Source organism: Lagopus leucura, unplaced genomic scaffold (assembly GCF_019238085.1).
Source record: "Lagopus leucura isolate 7727_CA_CO unplaced genomic scaffold, USGS_WTPT01 Super-Scaffold_100016, whole genome shotgun sequence".
NCBI classification, from domain to species: Eukaryota; Metazoa; Chordata; class Aves; order Galliformes; family Phasianidae; genus Lagopus; species Lagopus leucura.
The window spans coordinates 12,020,579-12,044,135 of NW_024962270.1; the positions used below are offsets into that span (position 1 = coordinate 12,020,579).

Genomic DNA, 23,557 nt, shown 5'->3' on the forward strand with positions numbered 1-23,557 from the left:
CAGCATCAGCCAAGGAATGAGCTTCCTTGGACCAATCATTCATTTGAATCACCTCATTACGCATCATTATTGGTAAGAAATGGCACCCACATGGCACTCCTGCTGTTACTGATCATGCTCAGTGACAGGTTGTTGCATGCCTATGAAACTATGCGGGTGCGAATCTAAAAAATACTAATGAAGCCTCTAAAGCTAATTGCATGGCTAGAGTTTGCAGATTTTGCATAGTAAAATCCGAGATTTAATAAAAGATGCACCTGATTAAGAAGAAGCATATGTACAGGTTGTGACTTAGGCTGGGTATTTTGGAGAGAAATGAGGGTATAGATCCGCTTATAGAATGAGGCAGTGTTGGTGTGAGTAGGGGTTTGATGTGTGTTGTATCAGGAGCAGTTCTTAGCCAAAAGAGTGTTAGCAGAATATTGTAAGTGCTTTCATCCTCTAGAATGAGGCTAAAGGCTGGAACACTCGTATCTTGAAAGCTACAGAACTGTGTGGAAAGAACAATGAATACAGTTCCGTTTTATGATTCAACCTGAATCTTCAGCAGGACCTCATGCCTTACATGTTGGTGAAGGTACTTAGCTGTAGCAACTAAAAAGGAAAATTTTAGCATAGTTGTCTCTCTATCTCATCTATTTGAAAGATGAATGAGGCATATAACTAATGGTTACAGGCTAGGAACAGTCACCAAAGGATTTATGAATAATAGATCCAATAGGAGACTTAAATTCCCAAACACAGCAGATCCCTCAGTCAGATACGTTTCTGTGCAGTGCACAAGACTGAAAGCAGCGTCTCCTTATTTCCAGGAGTATCTGCTTCATGTAGAACATGAGGGAGCTGCTGAGTCTGAGTGTCTGTTCCTTGAACAAACCTGAACCGGAATCCCTTTGTCCTCCAGCTCTTCTGAAAGCAGAAATGAACAAAGTTATACTGGGCTAAAGAGATCAGAAGAGTAGTAGCGTGACTTTGTTGTTAAGTCGTATCAGGCAGAGGAAGCTGATGTGTTTACAGCTTCATTTCTGAGGTTTGAAAGCAGATACATCTGCTTTTGATGGGGAATCTGCTGCCCTGTGTGCCTAGATTTGATAAAGGATCTGAGTTTCCAGCTCCCATTGTCTGGAAACCAGTCAGCTGAGGTCTGAAGTAGGTACCCAATTGCTAACTCCATTACACTGAAAACCAGAACTGCTGAAAAGCACAGCTCAGGAACACTGATGTCTTGGGAGCCTTAAAGTCAGAAGGTCATTGCTAACGTAGTAGTACCCCATGTTTGGTAACGAAGTAAAAGTTTCCCTGCCTTTTATTTATTTATTTTTTTTTTTAAACTTCATGTGGAATTCAGACAGAAGATTTCAGTGGTTCAAGTCTTTAAATCTGTTTTTGCACTCTGATGAAGCTTGATTGTACTTCTGAAGTACAAAACCAGATCTTTTAAGCACAGCAATGTAATGGCTGTGATGGTGGATCTCAGTGCACAGGAAACGCTGTGTGGAGAAGGCTGCTGTGATTCAGAACTGCATGGGCACACACAGCTTTCTTTTAATTGACTGGGAAGTTCTTACTTTCTCCAAAGATTGTGACCGCTTTCTGATTAGCTTTGCAAACTAGATTGGATGATTGCAGATGGTAGCCTTTTTATAATTACATTTATGTTTAACTAGATAATAAGTTAAATGTGGTTAACCTTAAAGGCCAAATCTGCTATTCACGAAGTACGTCTGTAACATCATTTTCAATCTCCAGTCCAGTGGTTCACAATACAAATGAGTTTAGCTACAATGCTATGTTAATTCAGTGATGTTTTTTGTTGGTTTTTTTTTTAATAATGTGATCCAAAGCCAATGAGGAAAACTGTATTAAAATGAACTTTAGGCTGTTTCTTCTTGCTGCATTTCATGCTTCTCATCATTTTCTGGTGTTTCAGACGCTGCTGCTTCATCAGCACTAGGTTGCTCACTTGTCACATTGCTTGGTAGAACTGTGGTTGCAGGTGTATTTTCTTCATTAGGTACCTGAGCATACTCTGCATTGGAATGTTTCTGAGCCATTACTCTGCAGGAAGACAGGAGGAAGATTGTGATTTCATACATTGATGTCCTGCCTACTCTAGAGTCTTTTGAAAGAATGAATCTTTGTAGCTTTTTCATCTGAACAGTAGCCCCCATATTATTATTATTCTTTTGTGAAAGCACCTGAGAAACTATAAAATCACTGCAAAGACTGACAGTTCAGTCAGTCTGCATCACTAGTTTTAACAGCTATACTATTAGAAAAAAGTAATAATTTTTTATGTGTTTAACTGCCAGGTCATGAAGGGAGAATGAGAAACTGAATGCTGTTGGACAGTGTCTGAGAAAGGATAGCAAAACATACTGGTTAATGTGAGCTTTCAGGGAAATTGCATGCAGATCTGGGGTTCCTTTGAAATGCATAAAAATAGGGTGCAGTCAGAAAAAAGCTTTGAAGAGACTGACATCTAGAAAAATATTTTTAGTAACAAATGAATTCCATTCATCTCATCAAAACAATACAACTTTCAATGTTGAAGTACTTTCACATGTAAAAAACATTAGATATGAGTGGATTAATTCCACATAGTGAGATAGAGTAGAATCCAAGCACAAACCTATATGTTAAAGCAGCTTCAGTTCAAAGCAGAAATGATGTACATGAGTGAGCAACTGGCCACTGGTCTGGGTTAGCACCAGTCCCTTCAGGAAGTCTGAGAGCTCTGCTCCAGGGCAGCATCCAGATGACAATCTTTTCAGGCACAGCTGTGTGTTTAGCATTTAACATCATGGGGCTACATGCAGCTCGTGCAGCATATGAAATTATCTTTATCCTGAAGATTTGGCAATTCAAGAGACAAATGAGTGACCAAAGCACAGGAAAAATCAGCTCCAGGGCAGGATCAAAATGGACATTTTGTGCTCCATTCTGTTTGTAAATCTTTGTGTCTGCTTCCATTTGAGTATCTCCTTAGAGCATCTTCAGCATGTGTCCCATAGCCCATGCTCATATCTAGTTGTCAGTCAGTTAGTTTGCTGAGGAAACCCTTAGTTGCTATTCCTTTTTTATTATTTCATCCACCCACTATTAACAACCACCATTAACTTTTACATTTTAAACACCATTTTTCCAAATTTTTCAACTTGTTTTGTTTAAAAACTTCTAAATCACTATTTTAGGAACTGCTAGATGGTAACTGCATGTAAACAAGGAAGAGTGTAGTGGTAACCTGTGTTACAAGAGCAACAGTTTAAAAGTCAAAAAAAAAAAATAAAAATCTCACTGTGTAAGTTTTCCCAAGCATTGTATTATTTACTTTTCTATAAATGTTTACAACATTTACATTCTACCTTAGCTCTGGTTTATCAACAGTACTTTACAGAAATAATTGTCTTAAAATCAAGCAAGCAAATTCTTACTGCATTTCATTACTTGATGACTTCTTTGTCCTTGCCTTTTTGGTTAAGACCCAGACGATAGCACAAATGATAACAGCTGCCAGAATTGCTCCAATTAATGCTCCAGCAACAATATTACCGTCAGAATCTGGGTGGAGGGAGAAGAAAATTTTAAAAAGATAAAGAAAGATTACCTGAATTTTACAGCAAAATCCTATAGAAATTCAGTGGAGGAAGCTACAGCAGAAAGAAGGCACTCAGTCTGACAGGCTAAAGGCTAAAATGTTCTTTGAGGAGACCAAAGATGCTCTAGGAAAGAGAGAACTGTGCTTTTATGATCTCCACTGCCTCTCTTCTTGGTAGTTAGCTTCTTACCCCCAGAAAACCCCACATTTATGACTCGGTAAGGAAAGTATTGGGCTGTTAACCTTGGCAGTAGTTGAAAAGCCTTTGCTCTTCAGTCTTTTCAAACAAATTCTGAAATGGAGGTTGTCTTTATCACTGTTGTTCAATTGAGATACAAAATGCATGCTCTGATTGTTTGTGAACACTGAAAACTTCTGTCTCCAGTACAGCTGCTAGCTCTGACTTACCATTTTCATTTTATAGACCGCTGAATGATTGAGCACCCATTTTGGGGACATATCTCATGGTTACTTATAGTAACCATGTAATTTACTAATTTACTGTTACTGGTTACATGAAAAATCTACACACAAATGTGGCTCTCCAATGCCCATGCTGTTTGTATTGCCAAAAATGTTCATTTTAAGGATATTACAGCATTTTTTCTGCAGCATACACATTGTGTAAGGGATTAGTTTCACTTACGCATTGAAGTTAGGTCGAGCTCACAAGTACTGTTCCCCATGATGTTGCTGGCTATGCATCGGTAATGTCCTGTTTCAAAGGTAGTGAGATTGCCAATGTACAGAATGCCAGTGTCTGGATCTGTGACGGAAGAGAACAGTTACAGCCTGCCATTCATATGCTTCAGAGGCAAATGGTTATCTATAGCTGGTAATTCTAAGAACTGTTAAGAGGTGGAAAATATTATTCCTTCCTTCATTCACTTTTTTAATAGTCTTTGAATCAAAAACTTATAGCTTCCTTAAAAATTACTACAGAGTAGACTCTGCAGGAGTGTATTAGAATGTGAGAAGTATGTCCTACAGTGCAAATACATCTGTAATACTCTGTAAATAGATAATATTGCCAGTATAATTTCATAAATGAAAAGATAATGAATACAGAAGACTTTCAGGATTGAGTTCTTAGCAACTGATTGACAATTTGACCTATTTTGAATGTGTGTTCATTTCAAGGGAAGCGAGATGTAATGGTATAAATATTTCTCCCATTTTAACAATTCAGTGTAATGGTATAGACTTCAACATGCCACATTTTTTATTAAAACAAATAGGAAAAAAAAGTAGAGAACAAACAAGTTAGGTCTTTGTGACAGCTATTGGTCAATTTGAGTAAGTAAAAATAGGAATTTGTGGTATTGAGCATCAGAAGAGAAGGTATGTTTCACTGCCCTATGCGATACCAAACGTGTGAAGTCCTAGCCGGTACTATGACAGCACTCTTGAACGCTGTGGTAGTCCTGTAGTTACGTACTGAAGTGTTCAGTCACCAGCGTGAGGGTGTTCTCATCTACTTTGTACCAGCGGTAGGTGGGGTGAGGCAATCCTTGGTCACACTTGCATAAGAGGTAGATTAGATGGCCTTTTTCAGGCGTTCCTTCTATTTTGCAGAAAGGCTTTGAGGGTTTGACTGTAAAATAACAATGAGAATGACACATGAGTATACGGCCAGGGCTGCGGTTTCCACACTGAGACCTGTTCTTGTGCTGCTGCAGTAAAGAATTGAACCCCAGTTACGGAGTTCCACCTGAGAGCACAGGCTTGTTTATAGATCTAGCCAAGAGATCTATGAAGATTTGAGTAATACTAAACATACTAAATGTATATACATAGCCTAGTACTATTATCTAGTCTTCCTTCTACATGCTAAGTTGTATTATGGAGGTGATGAAAACTATCAACTAATGATGAGTCAGTCCCTGTTCATCATGAATGATTTTCTGCCACATAGCATCTTTTCCTGTAGGGCCACAGGAGCTTTTCTACCTAAAAGGAGAGGGTCAAGCCTGATACTTCAGTGTCTTGTGGTTTGGAGGAAATACATTTAAAAAAATAAATAAATAATCTATTTGGATACTGCTTTCTCATTTTATACACAAAAGACATGCTTAGAGCTATAATTTTTCATTTCCTACATCTAATGTGCTGTTGTAGTTCTGTAGAGTGACATCAGTGAAACTATACAACCAATGAACACAGTGAAATTTTATGTGCATAAATGAATTTCTATTTGAATACTATGGTTTCTTAATTAATTGTTCTGAGATTTACTCTTTGGGGGATTTTAGATGAGGATTAGTAATTGTACTTTGAAAATGTGACTGTCAGAGATTGGATTTACACGTGTCTTTGTCTTATCCATGGCAGATAGGTAAATCATATTGAGTTTGCTTGCATACAGCTATGATTTGTAACTGCGATCAGGAATGAATTCTTATTACAAAAGCAATGTTTAGATGGGGTTAGGGCAAACTTTTCTCTTACTAGGGAGGAAGACACCTCATTCCACTTCTTTTTCCATCTTCTGTGCAGCCCGCTGACAGCTGAACTGGTGTTTTCTTCAATTCAAAATAGATTTAATCGTATTTCCATTCAATACTGAGTTTCTAGAGCTTCTGGGAGGACAGGGTGTCATAGAACCCTTGGCTGTCCTGCTGCCTGTCCCACATTCACACAGGTCATCACAGCCGTTAGACCTCAGTCAGTGCTGGTCTTTGCTGGGCCTGGGTTATGCTGAAAGCAATGGCTTCCCAGGGGAGTTGTCACTTATGGCTAGAAGGGCTTCTTATTGTAATGAAACAGTATCCCTTCTTTTCCGACATCAAAAATCTAGTGAAGTTGGGTAGTTCCAGCTACCTGTTTAGGTAGCTTTTGGGGAGGATGAATATAAAGGCCTCTTGTGGGAGAATGGGATTTTACTGCAGGCCAAGTAAACACAGCTGCGAGTGGGATCAGACGAGACCTGCTTTGTCTGGAAGCTAGATGGCACCACAAGCTCTCTCTGCCTCCAAAGCCTCGGAGCAAAACTGCGTCAATACATAAATGGGCCCTTTTTCTGCATCATGGGCCTTGTTTATCACTTCTCTGCTATTCCCCCTGCTGCTGTGACGTGAGCTCAGTTCTTGTAAAAAGGCAGGAAAAGGACAAAACAGCAGCACAGAGGAAAGTTACTTACCCAGCACGTTGACAATCACTGATTTTTGACTCTGTCCAGCATCATCCTGGGGGCTGAAAACTTCACAGGTGTAGGAACCAGTGTCTGAGGGCTGCATGTTGGAGATCGTTATTGATGCGTTCCCTGGACTTGTCGAAGCTGTGATCCTGTCCTTAAACTCTCCGTAGGAATAAGACTGTCCTTCTGAATAATAGTAGATCTGTGGTACAAAACAAGCTGTTAGTTTAATAACAAGAGAATTTACTGTCCCTTTGCTACTCGTAACAGGACAGTGGTTGATTTATCATTGAGTGAAACAAGGTGACCCCCCCTTTCTTGCACCCTCCTCAGGAAAAGAGATGAAAACATGGTACATTTGATTATATATTTCTAATGTTTTTTATGGAGCAAGCTTTTCAGAACAGGGGTTATTTTAGTCATGTAAATGGACAGTAGCTGATTTTCTGTTCGTACTTAAGTCACAGATTGTATGTTTGCAGGAACAAAGGTGAGATCATTGATCATCATATGATAAAGCTGTAAAAATGCAATGTTATGCACAATTAATAGTGGCACTAATTAAAGCAGTGATCATTTGTGATATTGTTAATAAGCAGCTTAGTAGAAGATTATGACAGGAATGGACCTGTCATTGCAAAAAGTGGCTACAGAGCTTTCCAAATACAAAAGCTAGCAAACAGAGAACTGAATTCACCCAGCATAGGTCTAAGCAAACAAGATGCCTGATCTGTTTGCAGTAAATCTGAAAGCAATAAAAATGCAGTACAAGAACACCAAAAGAATAACCATATATGCTATTAGAGCAACCATGTGTTCTTCTTGTTTATGTAATCAGGGTCGGAGCCAATATTGTGACTTATCCTGATGGCTTTTTTGAGTTTATACCATAGATGGGAATCAAGAATAGCTGGTGGCTTCAGTGCTTGAAGTGATACCTATTTGAGATCAAGAATTTCCCCTTCTACTAACCAGTAGAAAACTTGTGCAGAGTTGTAGGCACAGTAAAGAGAAATGCCTCTAAGGAATGCTACTTTTCCTCCCTAACTATAATTTGCTCTTTAATGTTGACTGATTCCACAGACTTCAGTAGCATTAATTGTACTTAACAGCGCTGTGGGAATAGAATTGGATTTGTAAGCTTGGAAGACCACATCTGTTGATTGAAAGGAGAGATAGTGTTCCTTGTGGAGACTGATATTTTGAGCCTTGGGCCTCAAACCATGATACCTCATTTGCTCTAGAGTAAAAATAATAGTACTCAAGGAGTACATGCACAATCTCCTGATGAGTTTGCCTGTGAAACCGAGATCTGACAGAACAAAGCTTGGTACTGTGGAATTAATTGTTTTTTTCTCAGCTGTCAGTAGTAGCATTATATATAAGTGATAGTACTTGGGATAAGCCATGTACTCCCCAGTGCACAAACTCCATTGTATAGGCAAATTGAATGTTTCAAGGACACTCAGCCATTTTCTCACAAGTGGTAATCACACAGAATTACAGCTTGGTACTCAAATAGATCTAACATTTGTCCTACTGACAGTATTCCAAAATCAGCAGTGTAAATACATTTATTAAAGTTGGACTGACAATATGTTTATCATGGAAATAGTTGGAAAACACTTGTTGGAAAAAGCTTCACAAACTGGTGTAAAATATCATTCCCACTTGAGTGGTATCAAATTTCTCTGTGGTCAAAGCTTCCTGCCAGTAGGTACACTGTAAATCCACAGTCAAGAAGTGTAATTTGCTTTACTTTGCAGATCAACTGATTGCATTTTGAATTAAGAATACTTACTCTTAATTCTATTTATCCACCCCGATAAAGTGTTGACTGAAATCTTTAAGCAATGTTATCTGGAAACCTTTATTAGCTTAAGGCAAGCTACACCCTAAAACTGCCAGAACATGGCTGGTGTATGCAGTGATAAAGTTTTCAAATGAAGGTCAAAACACGGACTGCATAGGACCAACAGCCTCAGTTCTATAGCTTGGCCCCATCTCAAGTGCAGTTTGGTCCACTTTCCAACAAAGTTGATCTTTCCCAACTACAGAATTGCAAACACCAGGTACAATTGATGCAGGGCTCTGAATACCAAAGCTAAACTACTGTGTACACTAACAAAATGTGGGAAAGTGGTGTTGCAGGAAGGAAGGATAGGAGTTCTAATGCTAGCACAGCGCAGACTAGGTTAGAAAGTTTGCAAAACTGCTGGAAAGAATCTCCAGTTGCCATTTCTTGCATGCAAGACAATCTCTTTTAAAACTCACGTCATGCTTTGCCAATATCTAATGCAAAATTGAAGTCTGGATGAACACCCTAGTATTTAAGAAAGAGAGGCAGTTCAAAATTAGGAGTTTGCTTTAAACAGATCACTCATCAGAAAATAAATCTGCCTGTAATTTAAAAAAGCCATTGGCCCCACTTCTCTTTTCCTGTTTATCCTAATACAGGTTGCAACTGAGTATTGAACACTGCCTGATTCATGAGTTTGAAATTATAAGAACTGCAACTTCTAATTTTAAGCTTCTGTTAAACTCCATAAATCTCAGCTATGATGGATTTGCTTCTCCTCAATCAATTATGTGGTGTCCTTTTTTGCACTGTAAGGGAAGGAGCTTCCAGCAGCTTCACACTACCATGAAACTAAGCTGTAAAATGGCTTCAATGTTAAGTATTGTGTGACTTGCAGCAGCTTGAGAGGAGAGGCAGGCCCACTATCTCATTTCATAGGGCTTTTCTATTGAAAAAAGGGCTAAATTCTCTTCAGTCTCCCTTAGAGTGATTGGTATTTATGTGAGACTAAACAGTAACAGAAACTTCCCGTGGCATGCCTGTTCAGCTACAGCACATGTTTCTGCTAAACAGGACTGGCACTGTGAGCTCAAATGCAGTCAGGGCATGCCAGTAAACATGACAGAAGCAAGTGCTGAGTGAGTGTGGTTTGCTTCATCTGAAGTCTGAATGAATTACATATCTAAGCCCTTATATAATGTGCTGCAAAATTAATCCTGTGTGGCCTTCTTTTCTGCATACATGCAGGGAAAATATTTTGTGTACACTATTAAGTCTGAAGCAAGTGTCCGTACAGCAAAGAATATTTGTTTTCTTCATGGGTTTAAACCAAATCTTTCTGTTTTAGGATATTCTTAAACTATGAATATAAGCATAGTTGCACTTCATAAGGAAATGCACTCAGTTCCCCTGCAGGCTCCTGCCTATTCTCTATTCTTATCATAATAGCCCTGGAGTCTATTGCTTGAAGGAAGGTGGTAAACACCAAAAAGGCTGAGTAATGTTGTGATTAATTACTGAGTGTATATCTTGTCCCAGAGGTAAGGTTGGATTGTGTACACAGGAAATTTCATTTGAGAGGAACATGCTTCAGTTCACTGGCTGTGAATGCATAGCCCATTTCAAACAATACACTCAAAATGAGTATTTCAAATCCTTGTATCAAACGTTTTTATAGTGTTGTTTAAAAGCTTATGTTTGTGCCTCTCAAAAAGCTGCAATAAAAAACTCTTTAAAATGTATCTATTCCATTTCAAAAGTCAAAAACTTGTTTTCTGTTGAAGATACAGCAGACTTTTGTTTTTCTTTTTTTTTTAACAACTGATGTCACTTCTGACAAATACACAGCTCATCAACATTTCTTTCCATTGTGCCTAAAATGTTCCTGAAAAGTGTGTATGCAAAAAGTATCAGTATAGTCAATGATAGTCTTTTGCTGGAGACCTTTTTGTAATGGTGTAATAGGTATGTTTAAAGTCCAGCATCTTGAATGTTAAAAAAAAAAAAAATTAAGGAAATCTTCTGTATTCTTCTGTATTCTCTGAAAAAAAAAGAGCACTTTTTGTTCTTAAGCAAATAATGAGCAGCTCTAGTGAAGACGATGATTTACCAGGGTAAAAACAATATTGAGGATGTAGCAATGGTTCTTACTTCCAATTACCAGCTAGCTTGCCCATGCAAGTTTTTATATAATGATGCCTTTTCACATGTCATGGGAGCAGCTGCCTGGGATGACTAATCAAAGAACTGACACACACACACACAAAAGCCAAGATTATCACTCCTGAAATTGTTGTCTCCACAGTCTGAAACTCCCATTTCTGCAAAACAGCTGAGCAGTTGGAAAATTCTCCTTGATCTTACAAAGGATTGCAGTTTGTTCTGTAAAACCTGTGGGCAAGGCTTTGCCTACCACCACTAGTATCAGCATCCACCCTGCCTGGATTTCTAAGGCAATGGCAGTTACTTTGCATTTCTCTGATACATCCAGGATTCAGGCTCATAGATTTCCAAAGCAGTGGAACTATTTGTGTTTGGGGAATATGGATTACAGAAAGAACAGGGAAGTGGAAATGATCATGTTAGTTGGGAAGAAAATCATGATAACGTTCATGTTCTCCAGGTGCTGGGGACAAGATAATCTGTGGCCCAAATGCAGCAGGGTCTGGTGCCTGAACTCGCATATTATTTTCTTTTACTTTAGCATGAGCTGTGGGAAGGCTGTTCCTCTTCTTGTGTGATGGTAAAGAAAGTACTTGCCTAAAGAGGAAGCAACTGGCAATGCTGATACTGAGTTGCAGCTTTTCAAAAGCTGCCAGATGTTTGGCAGAGAACAAGGAACCTACCTCCAGGTTTTCTTTATACAACTCCCCTAGAACAATCTGACTCCTTGGGGAGTGGAGATTTTTCTGATGTGAAAAATCAGACAGTGAATTAGAAAAAACACGCCTCTGTCTGTTTCTGCTCTCTTCCTGGGGCTGGACAAACAGGTACTAAAATAGTGTAAATATGTCTTTCAAATATCTTTGGATGGACTAATTCACAATTTTCAATGCAGTATTCCTCCCATCTCCCCATCTGCTAGTACCTTCACATCACATTGCTGTTTTGTCTAGTACATCTGTAAAAAGAGGTACAGCTGAAGATGCATTACAAAATGTCCCACTTAATCTCCACAGTAGCCTTGATTTCCTGACTGTGAAGCAGTCTGAGGACATGATGTCCATTCTAATACCTATCTTCTCCCCCTCCAGCCCCTTCTTGCTTTCTCCCACCAGCAGATACAAAGCTCTAGCATCCTGTCTAATGACGTTTCCTTCGCCTGGTGTGTTCAGTGTCTCATTCTGATTCGCAGTCCTTGCCTGGAGAGCTGTGAAGCTCAGGCGTTCAGAAGCATTCAGGCCCTATCACTTTGTCGTACCATTTTCTGTTTGGAGGTTTCTCCAGCAACCATAACAAGAACTGTTGGATCCTTTCTTACCAATAAATGCAGAGGGAGATATTAACAACTTTATCAGTTAGATACCATCATCTTCCTGAATTCTGAGTACAGACAGAATTTATAAAATAACAACATGGGGAAAAATGTGTTCAGCACTCCCTCAAGCATCTTACCATCTAATTAGAGAGCAAATGCTGCACACTCAAAGTGTTAATTAAAGCCCAAGGCTCAGATTCTGAACTTGGCAGATAAGAAAGCAAATCCCCACATACATACATTGGTTTCTTTGACATATGTCATGTGACTAAGTCTGGCCCCAAATGCCTTTTCTCATCCACAGCTTCTTTTTACATATTTGCATTGAAACTGATATTGCCCTTCTGCAGCAGAGATATTCTGCCCTATATTATTGGGAATTTTGCTTGAGTAATTAAAGATGCCTCTTGCTGCAGTTGCACATTGGTAGAAGAGTAAAGGAATGAAGCCAGAAGCCTTAAAAGAATTGATCACCAAGCAGCTTTAATTGGCACAAAATACTCCTGGGGATCATCTCTTCCGTGTTCTCACAGTATCATTCTTGTGGCTGAACTATTAGTGAGAAATTCCTACAGTGTATCAAGCGCAAACATGCTCTCATAGTGCTTAGCATAGGTGTAACTGCTCTTTGGCAGTTATGAAGACCTCGATTTGCATTGGGCTGCACCCTGTGAGACAGGAATCCCACTCAGTCAAAGGATTTGGAAAGGATTAAGTCTGGGAGATGGCCAGCCAGTGGCTGGGATGAAGCCACATCAGCAGGCAGCTTTGTGTTCCTCTCTGTACATCATTTTTCAAGATGTTACTTTCTAGAAAGGGGATCCAGGATGAACGTTTATTTTTGCTATGTAAATATCTAGCTCCAAATTTAGGCTATTCAGACTTGCTCACATTCAACCCATGTGGACGTGTCAGTAAGATATGCTTTGGATAGAATACTCCTGAAGGATCGTGTACAAATTCAGCCACATAGAATAGCTGGAGGAAAAAGAATCCAAAAAAATTTTGATAGAGGAAAATGCAATAAAACGTAGCGTGAGTTAAGAATTCAGAATGGTGTGTCTGATTCAGCTCATCTCAGACATGTGCTGGTTTTTGGATTTAAATATAGAGCGTGATTACAAGTTTTTATAGCAGTGTTAATGTAGCAGAAGCTGTTTAGATTTTTTTTTTCTTACGATTGCGGGGATTTTTTTTCTTACCTTGTATCTCCAGCTACATCTTCCCCGCGCATCTGTCACATACACCATCTTTTGACATTGACTGATTGATTTTTCATCCATACTCAGAATACCATGACACGGGGAAGGCTGCATTTGAGCAAAAATGGGCTGGTCTGAGAGTTAAATGAGACTGTAAGTGTTCCCCCAAAGCGTAAGCACCTGGTTTCTGCACAGCCCCCAGAAGGCAGTGGTGCCACTCACAAGGGCAAGGTGCCCTCAGTACAGATTGGGATGCAACATCATCCTATTTCTGAGTTTTACCTACAACTGGGCAAACTAAAACTGAAGTCTAATATTTGCTCCAAACAAATGGATTGCAACCTGATCATTTGCCACTTGTTCCCACTTTCCGTGTTGTTCTGTTGCCTGCTTCAGAGGATCAGTTCATTCACCCCAGCACCAGGGAGAGCCGCAGGCAGTCACAGTGATCCCAGTGACACACAGGGAACTGCTTGACTGCTCTGACACTGACACTGACAAGGGGTCTTTGTTCCCCTTTTCACAATTAACTGAAGCTGTGCCTCTTACAAACAACAGTCCTTCATTTCTTTTACTGCTCTAGCGAATCTAGCATTTCCATCAGTACTACGTAGTGGGCATAGCTTGGGCAGCCACATATCTCTTATAATTCCACTTTGACCGTGGGTGGCCCGGGCTGGAGGTTCAAGGTGTGAGCAGGTTGGGTTCAGGAGTTATATTTAGGTTTGCAAGGCTGCAGCCTCGCCTTTGCAAAGTCAACAGACGTCTCAGTCTTTCAAACATTTATTTAGCTGCTTTGCACCGAGGCCAGCCAAATGACTCAGAGCATAACATGAAACACAGATGCAGACATTAGCAGGAGACCCTACCACAGGAAGCAGGCCAGGCTGCGGTGTACGCTGTTACCTTGGGTGAGCAGAACAAGGAGCTTTTACTTCAGGTTGTCCATAGGTAAGGTAGGGAGAGTTCAGTGTTTGGAAAGCTCAAGAGCCTTGGCTGGGTATTCTGGGTATTCTTAAAAATTAAATTTATTATTTAAAAGACATATTGCTAAGGTGTAAATGGCAAGAGAAAGAAGTTAAAAATACACGTGGCATCCTATTTTCCATTAGTTGATATTTACATTATTTGGTTTCTTCACTGGAAAAACTTCTCAGCAGAATTAGGCTCCAATGAGCAAAAAGATTTCTATTCACACACTAAATATAGCTGCACTCTCTTAAAACCATCACAGTGAACACCTGCTATTCCTCTGCTTGCTGCCTCCCTTCTCACCATACCGTCTGTGGTATCTCATCCTCTCACGTGTAACTGCCACAGCTTTTAACTGCTGAGCACCTGTGCCAGCATCATGTAAGGTGGGCAAAGGGAGCAGGATGTGCAGACACCACAACAAAGAGCAAAGCACACCAGCCAGCTTTGTAGAGCTGGGAAGCACCAGGTCTGTGAACTCATGAGCAGCAGCAGTCTTGTCTTCAAGCAAGGTGGTATCTGCTGCTGAATACTTTCCTGCATTCAATTAACACTGTCACCAGTCCTTATTCCTCTCATTTGAGACAGAACTGTACTGGAGTTTACATATCTCAGCACGCTGCAAAATCTCTAAGATGGCAGTGTTAAATACTAACATTCCTTTTAAAAGAATACCTGTGGGCTTGGTACTTACTGTGTCCTAAAATCGAAGGCTCTAAGGCCCACCTTCATTGATGTTACAAGCCAAAAGCATCTAAATGACATAAATTTGCCTTAATCCTAGCATTCATCAGACTTTCTTCTATTATGTGTTGCCACTGTAGAGAGAAATAGTCATATTCTCAATTATGTAAATAAACATTATTTATAGAAATGAAGATTTCTTTTCCTTGTATTTCTTATGAAAAATGCCTCTCCCCCATTAATTCTGATTATACCAATCATGTGAATAATGGAGTCATCAAGACAGCTAACATTTAGTAACATGTTGGGAGTATTTAGAATTGTAGGAGGTGGATTAAGGAGTATTTTCTGTTGTTGTTTTTTGAAAACATGTAAGTCTCCTATCTTTAAAATATTTGGCAGAAATTCTCATCTGTAAAAAATGGAAATGTTATCCATTTTTATGTTGTTGTTGAAAAGTGGCCAATTTTTAATGCAAGCAGAATTTTCAACAAACTTTTCAGGGAAAAATGGATGCTATTTGTAAGGAAGTGTTTATTTATTGCTGGCATTTTAGAGTAATCTCAATTATTATTATAATCTGACTTAAAATGCAAGCTACTATTCTGGTAATTAGTAAACCGTAGTGCCAGCATGTTTTTGTCAGCACATCAGTATATTGAATATAATTTTACCTTACATTTTAGTATTCTTTAAACAATGTAAGGCAAAGCAGGCAATCTCTCCTGTTGTCATGCATGTATTTCCTGTTTGAGACAAACCATGAAATTTAACTTCAGCTGCATACTAAGCAGCCAGGGCAAAGCCAGGTTTGAAGAAACAGAGATTGTTTTTTAATTTCCCTACTTGAGTATACTCCACAAGCAGTCACAATACTTTCTTACCAGTGTTTGTACTAACATGATGAATTTCCCTGTGAATAAGTTCCAAATGCAAAGGAATTACCACGTTCTTGTAAAAAGATATGACCAAAGGGCTGAGCAGGATGCTCAAAGCATTGTGAAGGAGCAGCACCCCAGTCCTGCAACTCTGCACACACCTGCACACCAGCAGGCAGTGGGGGCTTTCTGGGTGCCTTGCTGAACGTATGAGCTGAGAATGGGCACTGCAGGTAATGGATGGTTTGCCTCTGTCTTCTTGGAGAATGGTCTTAGCCACTAACCCATCGCCTTTCCATTGTATTGACTCTATTTAACAAAAATGCAGATCATCTGTTGCCAGTGTGCGTGTTCTGCATTGCAAAAATGAACTTGGCATGAAATTTGTTTCAAACAGGGAGAAAAACAGATGTCATTTTTTCCCAGTAGTGATTCTTAAGCCCTTATAGGCACAGCTTTTCCAATGACTTCAGTGGGAGCTGCTAAAACAGGGAGTACTGCAGACTGATCCACAAGGTTTCCCCGACAGTAGCCTCAGGTCAACTCTTGTTGAGCATTTTCTGAACCACCCACAGTATTTTACGATTACATTCCTCAGGGGATATTTTCTCATTGTTGGCCATAGTTTACAAGTTTTACCCTCCTGGTTCTCTTGACACTGTCTTCTATGCTCCCTCTGAAATACTTTGAGCTACAACGTGCTCTTTTTTTCTCTGTTGTGACCAGAAAATGTATTTTGTTGTTTTTTTTTTTTTTGTCTTGCAATAAAGAAAATTCAATGCAAGTAAACACAAAAACTTGAGCTGATTCTGGAGAATATGAGCTCAATCCTACCTTGGTGCTATACTTCCCTGAACATACACTCCTGAACAAGTGACTACAGTTGATAATGCAATGTATTGGGTCAAAATTATAATATATTATACGACATACAACTTACTTGGGGAACGAAGCTACCACCATCTCATGAATAATTATTTAAGAAAACAGTTCTGACTTGAAAAAAGCTAATGATGAGTAACAGCTATTCATACAATTAGTCAGGGAAGGTGTGAATGCATCTGTCTGGCATTTAGCTAGAGTCAGAATTTGGGATGGGCTCACTGCTTGTACTTATCTCTCATACAGTCTTTATCTGTGGCTATGATATACTGCAGGAGGATAAGCAGTTGTCTCAAATTGCTATTGCTGTTCAGTACTGTACATTCTACAAATTACATGCAGTCTTATTCTGCTATGATTGGTAAACTGAATAGAAGGTGTAACTATCAGTGGTGGCAAATCTCCTAACATAATATTATTAACTATTAAACATAACAGGAATATCATCAATGTGGACTGTGCCGGTCTTCTAAGTCAACTTTATACCAACTGTCAGGTGTTAAACAGGACTGAAATTTTAGTAGGAAAATGTTAGCAATAAGATGAGTACAGTGGAAAAGAAAAAGAATTATCTGAAACACACAAGCCTGACACAAGAGCATGGGGAAAGTCACAGTCTTCAAGGATGCAGTAGCACTTCTATAGGCATTTCTGCCTGTAAGGGAAAATGTTGCTGAGAGCTCAGCACCTTCCTAGGTGAGCTAACAGTAACTCACAGCCGGCATGCTGTGTTGTGAGTGAGATTCATGGATTCATTTCCCAACAAAATATTGAATTTAGTCATAGCTCTTGAACTCTGGGCACTGTTGTGGCGTATAGGAAGTCACACACCCCATCACTGGTTCCTTCCAGGCAGACCAAGTTGCTCTACAAGGCCTTCAAAGCCCCATGGGAGGCTTGAGCAGTGGTTTAAGCATGAACCTGTATAGTTCACAGTGTCCCTCACTGTTCTGGTGCTGTCTCCATGCTGACACTTCCTCCTACCATCCTGCAGGGAAGCACTTTTCAGCTCTGCTGCCTTTCAGGGCCTCAGGCAGTGCAGAAGCCTTTGATCCATGTTTGTTCTGCTACCACAGTGATACTTGTGGGATGCTGCAGAACACTAACACAAGCTTGATGCGGCAGATTTCCTGCTAGCACAAATTCCTGTGGAATCCAGCCAAGCTATGACCGCTTGCTTTGCACAAATAGTCTGTTGTTTGGCACCACTCCATGCAGAGCTGCCTGGCAGTGGCAGTGGTGGCTGAGCCAGGAGCTTGTATCTGACCCTTGGTTGGGGAACACGTAGTCATAGGCAAGGGCGTCTCACTAGGAAAACAGCCCTCACAATAGAAGGAAATATCTGCCAGACAAGAGAAAAGGGAGCTGGCCTAGGGCAGGAGCACTTGTGTGATTGCTGGACACCTGGACTTGGCTCCCTGTCACGCTGACTATGTGGTTTGGAGCAAGGCATTCAACATTCGAGTCCCTTTGGCACCTTCTCATAAGTTTCAGCAGGAGCTCAGGCCACCAGAAGGAGCTGGGAGCCGAGGCTGACTTGGTGCTCTCTCCCAGATTTCATTACAGCTCAGTCTTAAATGCAGGGACATGGTGAAGGTAACAGCACAAACTGTAATAATTTTTTAAGAACTTTCTATTTGTGATAAATAAATATCTTACGGTGTGCAGTTGGCTCTCTTTGGCGCTGTAAAAGCTCCACTGGATGAAGAAGTTTCCCAGCGGCTGAGAACTCGTGTAGGTGCAGAGAAGGGTTGCATTCCCGCCGGTCTTGACGTTCACCGTCTTCTCAGGAACGGTCACCACAACTCCGTGGACGCGACCTGTGAGCAGTGAGCGCATGAGCGGAGAGCAGCAGGGCAGCCTGGGCACTGCGTGGATGGCCCTGCTCTGCCAAAGGAACCTGGAGGTGTTTGTCACTCTGCTTTTAGTACAGCTCCCTTGGGCTTGCTGGGCATATGTCAGTGATAGCAAGCCCCCTTAAAACAAATATTGTTCTGGCAAAGCACAAAGCAGGCTTGCTCCCACATGCACAGACTTGCCTTCTCACTGGCAGCCTCCCTGCACTCAGTGCTCTCCTGAACCTGACGCTCTCATTCACAGCTGTCCCTAGGCCTACTGTACACCTTTCTTGCCTTCTTTTTTTGCGCTTATTCCTCAGATATCTGATCTTTATTCATGGCTCGCCATCTGCTACCTTCTCGTATTCTTACACTGACTCTGACTCGGTGGCACTGTTGGCTTCTCCCAAGCTGAAGCCCGGCAGATTTCCTCTATTTGCCTTTTGCTATTTCCTTTGAATCATAGAATCATTAAAGTTGGAAAAGACCACAAAGATCATCTAGTCCAACCAGCAACCCATCCTCACATGCCCACTAACCGCATCCTCGGTGCCACATCAACCCTTTTCTTGATCACCTCCAGAGATGGTGACTCTACCACCTCCCTGGGCAGCCTGTTCCAATGAATCACCACTCTTTCTGAGAAGAATTTTTTCCTAATATCTAATCTAAACCTCCCCTGGTGTAAATTAAGGCTGTTACATCTTGTCCTATCGCTGTTGCTGCTGGGGATAATAGGCTGACTTCCACCTCACCACAACCTCCTTTGCTTTTTGTTTAGGTTTCTTATAGCTTCCTTGCAGAAGCCCTTTGTTTTCCAATATATTCACCTTGCAAATTTCAAACTGAGATTTTTGGAAATGCTTTTATCATGTGAGTTGTGAGAAATTCTCTGGTAACCTGATCAACCCTTTCTGTCATTCTCTAAGCAGAAAAGGACTAAACATAATTGATGAACTCTTTTCTGTAATGTTCTCATCAGTCTTGGCTACAGAGCAGTGTTAATGACAGGAACTGAGCGATGTTCTACAGTATTTATCTGTTTCTGTCCTCTGTTCAAATTACTATAAATGGTGACATAAGGCAACAAAGCTAGAGCTGTCAGTTAAAATTGAAGTCTGAATGTTAGGTCTTAGCTAGATGGCTGAGTCCAGTCTTAGGGCTACTGTCTAGAGATTCTGAAGGAGAATCTGTTCTGGACATGGTGGAAAATATATGTCGTTGGTGCTTTTTCTGATACAGTGGGCAAGGTGAGAAATTCTTGTTGGCTAATTTTTGTGTAGACAAAAATTATATTTGCCAGTGATAAAAGCAAAACATAGAAAACAACCTTCTCTTAATGGAATATCTGTGCCTTTTATGTTAGGGTGCTGCTTCTGAGAGTTTAAGCAGAACCTTCAGTGACATCAAAAAATATTTTACTCAAATTATCACCCATATGAGAAAAAACAGTGTAAGAAAGGACTTTTTTTTTTTTTTTTTCATTTTTAACCATGTAAATATCGCAGATTCATCAGCTCTTGCAGTATGCAAGCCTATCTCAACCTAGAGTCTGAACTCTTCAAGAGTTAAAAGTTCACTGGAAAGAAGTCAGTAATCTACTTTCCATGGCAGTGGTGGCTAGGAGGAAAGCTAGCAGGCTCAAACTGCAGTGACATTTACATTAGATATGAAGACAGCCTCACAGGAGTGGCAGACTGATTCAAATCAGAGCGGATCCTGCCTGGGAGAAGGAGGGGATCCCAGTGCTATCTACAAGTCCTTCTTGTCATGTGAGTTCACAATACCTTAGTCTTTACTATAATCTAATATGAAAGCCATACAGTATTATTTTAGATGTCTCAGCTCATTGATCTTGGCTTTAACAAGTCGGACAGAAGATAATGGTTTCTTGCCGCAATAATAGTTGCAGTTACGTGCGTTTATTTTCTGTTCTTCATTGTAAAGGAGCTGCTGTCTTTCCACACAATGGCATTCTACTCAAAACTTCAATTTTCCTTTATCACTCTGATTCTAGAATCAAGAGTGCTACAGAGACCAGATATTTTCCAGGAGAAGTTAGCAGAAATGACTCCAGCTTCCTTAAGTGATTCCAGCTTCCATAAAGCTGCATGTTTTGAATAAACACATACAGCTTGCTTAGTTCTGAAGGCCAAAACCAATAAAACTTTCTTCGTCCAGCAAGGTTGTTAAATGCCACTACTAATTCTAAGATGGTGCTTTTGACTGAAAATGGAGCAGACTGGGCCTGCCCAGCCTGTTCTACACCACAAAAGTTAATGAGAATTTGTCTTCGTGTTTAATCCACTGTTTCAAACTTATAATCCCATTTCATACATACAGGCCTTTTGATTGCAACGAAAAAAGGGCATGAGTAAGAAGTTACACATTACAAAAGGCAAGTGAGAACAGGGCATAACTTACTGTTAAAAATAGCTGGCCTGTATCTTTTACTCAACATTACTGTGAGAATATTTCCTTATTAAAGAAAAGTGGCTGCTGTTAATTGAGAATCATTCACTTTCATTGCAGACCCATGCAGTTCTTAATATTAACAGAGCAAATACCAGTTACTGATTTTTTCCTGACTGCCACAGAAGTCAATGATTTCCCTTGCTACAGCCACAGTGTTGGTCTTAAATCCAAACCCTTGAAATTAGAGCACATTGTCTGGCAAAATATTTGTACTAGTGCTGAATTTCTCTTCACTTTTAAGGCAAAAATCTGTGGAGTGAGAGTGATAGCACTGAAACACCACGAGCAACCATTTAAAATATTTATTTGGCTTCCAAACAGATAATTCCATCTTGAAAAGAAAATGTTGGACACTAGCTTCCAATTTTTTTAGTGAAATTAGAGGCTGTTCATTAGATTTAAAATGTCCACCTCTGTATATATTAAAAACAGAGCTTAGCCCAATGCATTGTCTTTGAAACAGTAATAAAATACTATCTTTAGTGTACCATATAGTTTCTAGATTCCATGAGGTATTACATCCTCACTTCATGGAATTCCAAAGGACTATTTGCATGCTTAAGATTAGCATCCCCCAAAAAGTTTTAAATGGGGTGGATGCAAGGCATCATTTCCCAGCATATTGTGAAGGGGAGACAAAAGGCAAATGTGAGAAAGCCAACCACGAAGGACCCAAGCGTTGTGTGTGTGAGCCCTTTGCCTCTTCTCAGCTCTAAAGCAAAGTATTAGTTTACCAAAGCTAAAATTCCATTCTTGAGCAAAAAATTATTACCAGTTAGGGGTCATCCTGCTGATTTCGACAAAATGGCACGTCAGTGTAGCCATGATCTTCATTACATCTAGAAATAAGTCCTGAATGTTCTCCTAGTTTGCCAGTCAGGGTCACCTGCTGTCTTACTGCAGCAAGTTCTTCTACTTCAGCGTTATTTCAATCAGTTTGTTATTCTTACCTGCAAGGGTGGCTAGAATTGGAAATATCTTCAGCATCGTTGGAAACATCTTCTTGACGTTTGGAGAGAAAAGAGTCCAGATGCAGCTTCTGGCTTCAACTAAAACTCATCTGTGTGGGCTTTTTTTTTCAAGTGGCTTTTTGTTTTTCTTATCAGCTGTGTATCAGCACGTCAGCGAGCTTTTTCATTCTCCTTTATCGCATGTATGCCTTTCTCCGACTAGTGGTGTGATTGTTCAGTTGAAACCACTTTGTGGGGTGAAAGCAAATGAGTGTTTTGTTAATAATAAACCTTTGAATCCGAGAAGCCCCGATGCTCCCACCTATACCTACTATGCCAGCAATATTTGCCCATGTAAATACTCCTACTGAGCACAACAAAAGAATTTGTAGAACTACATCTGATTACCAGCATTGCCAGTGGTCAGTGGGATTACCAGCATTGGAGTCATGCCTTGTATGAGTATGGAATAATCTTTATTTCCTGTTAATTCTATCACATATTTTTGTAAAATGGGCATCTGAAGATAATACTTTGTTAGTACATTTCCATTTTTAGAAGTATTTCTCATACAGTGTCATACAGAATGATTACATTGAACTTATGATTGACTTGAAATTTCTGTACTGAATTCACAAAAAGATAACACACCAAAATAAAGAAATATTTATATTTATATATATTTATATAAAATAAAGGTAAAGCAAAACACAGTCTATCTTCTCAACAAACAATGCAGTTGGTTTCATCTGGTTTTAATCCTTGAAATTGGATGCTACTAATACAAATGACAAAGTGAATATATTGATTTTTATTTAAATCTTAATATCTGATATATGTAGTGAAAAAGCAGTGGATGAAGGTTAGAAATAATTACAATAACTTACAGTAGATTAGTTTGCCCTTAGTGAATGCAGAATACCTTGTCCAGTTGTCTAAAGCTCGTGAGGAATACAGGGTGCTCAGGTGCTTGGAGAAGGCTGCTCTGCTTTCCATCTCATTTGATTGAAGCTGATTCAATGCCTGGTACTGAGATGGGAGTAGCTGGTTGTGCATGTGCAGCCACGTGGTAGTAGCTGAAGACATCACAGAGGGCAGCATTGCCTTTTAGATGTATTCCTGTACCTGCATGAATGAGACAATGAAAATGCCCTAAGACTTATTTCTGTGCTTGGTGAAAACATGGGCCAACCTTTCTATGGCAGGGACCATGCTGCAGAAGGGAATGGCGAGTTGTTTATTGGTCAGTTATCATTGGGCTCAGGCTTAAGGATTTAGGTGAATTTTATTCTTCCTACTACTTCTGTGGATGGCAGATCCCTGAATCACTCTATATAGATGTCAGGGTTTGACTGTATTTTGCATGAACCACCTCAAAAAGTTTCATGAAAGATGCCTTTTTCTTAACTCTGTCAGTGCTTCTTTCAGTGTCCCCGCAGGATAGGCAGCACGCGCCAGTTAGTGACAAGGAGGATGGGACCTGGAACAGATTCATGTCTTGCCAGGGATGCACAGGAGATACAGTGTTTAGAGAGGAATATGTCAATTCAAAGCCTGAATTCAAATTCAGGTTTGTCCTAAATGTGAACAGTGTTTAGATTGACCTTCTGTAAGGAAGTATGAAGGCATCCCAAAGTCACCTGGAATTCTCACTGGGTTAGCCAGC

General features: G+C 40.0%; 1 protein-coding gene across 1 annotated transcript; it reads right to left on the bottom strand.

Moving 5' to 3' along the window:
• Positions 1 to 1,826: 1,826 nt before the first annotated feature.
• VSIG1 (V-set and immunoglobulin domain containing 1) lies at positions 1,827 to 22,001 on the bottom strand. Its single transcript, XM_042876865.1, has 7 exons — positions 21,892 to 22,001; positions 18,288 to 18,448; positions 6,738 to 6,936; positions 5,037 to 5,192; positions 4,245 to 4,364; positions 3,435 to 3,561; positions 1,827 to 2,058 (listed from the first exon to the last, which is right to left on the bottom strand). The coding sequence occupies exons 1-7, from the start codon at positions 21,938 to 21,940 to the stop codon at positions 1,875 to 1,877; spliced, it is 996 nt and encodes a 331-aa protein (XP_042732799.1). The 5' UTR covers positions 21,941 to 22,001; the 3' UTR covers positions 1,827 to 1,874.
• Between the last annotated feature and the right edge of the window lie 1,556 nt (positions 22,002 to 23,557).

Bases quoted from the DNA above. Each gene is read 5' to 3' on its own strand.
- VSIG1 (XM_042876865.1), bottom strand. From the start codon at position 21,940: ATGTTTCCAACGATGCTGAAGATATTTCCAATTCTAGCCACCCTTGCA. The intron at 18,449-21,891 runs GTAAGAATAACA...CACTGCTCACAG, and splicing joins AATTCTAGCCACCCTTGCAG to GTCGCGTCCACGGAGTTGTG. The intron at 4,365-5,036 runs GTACGTAACTAC...CTTCCGTCACAG, and splicing joins GCTGGTGACTGAACACTTCA to ATCCAGACACTGGCATTCTG.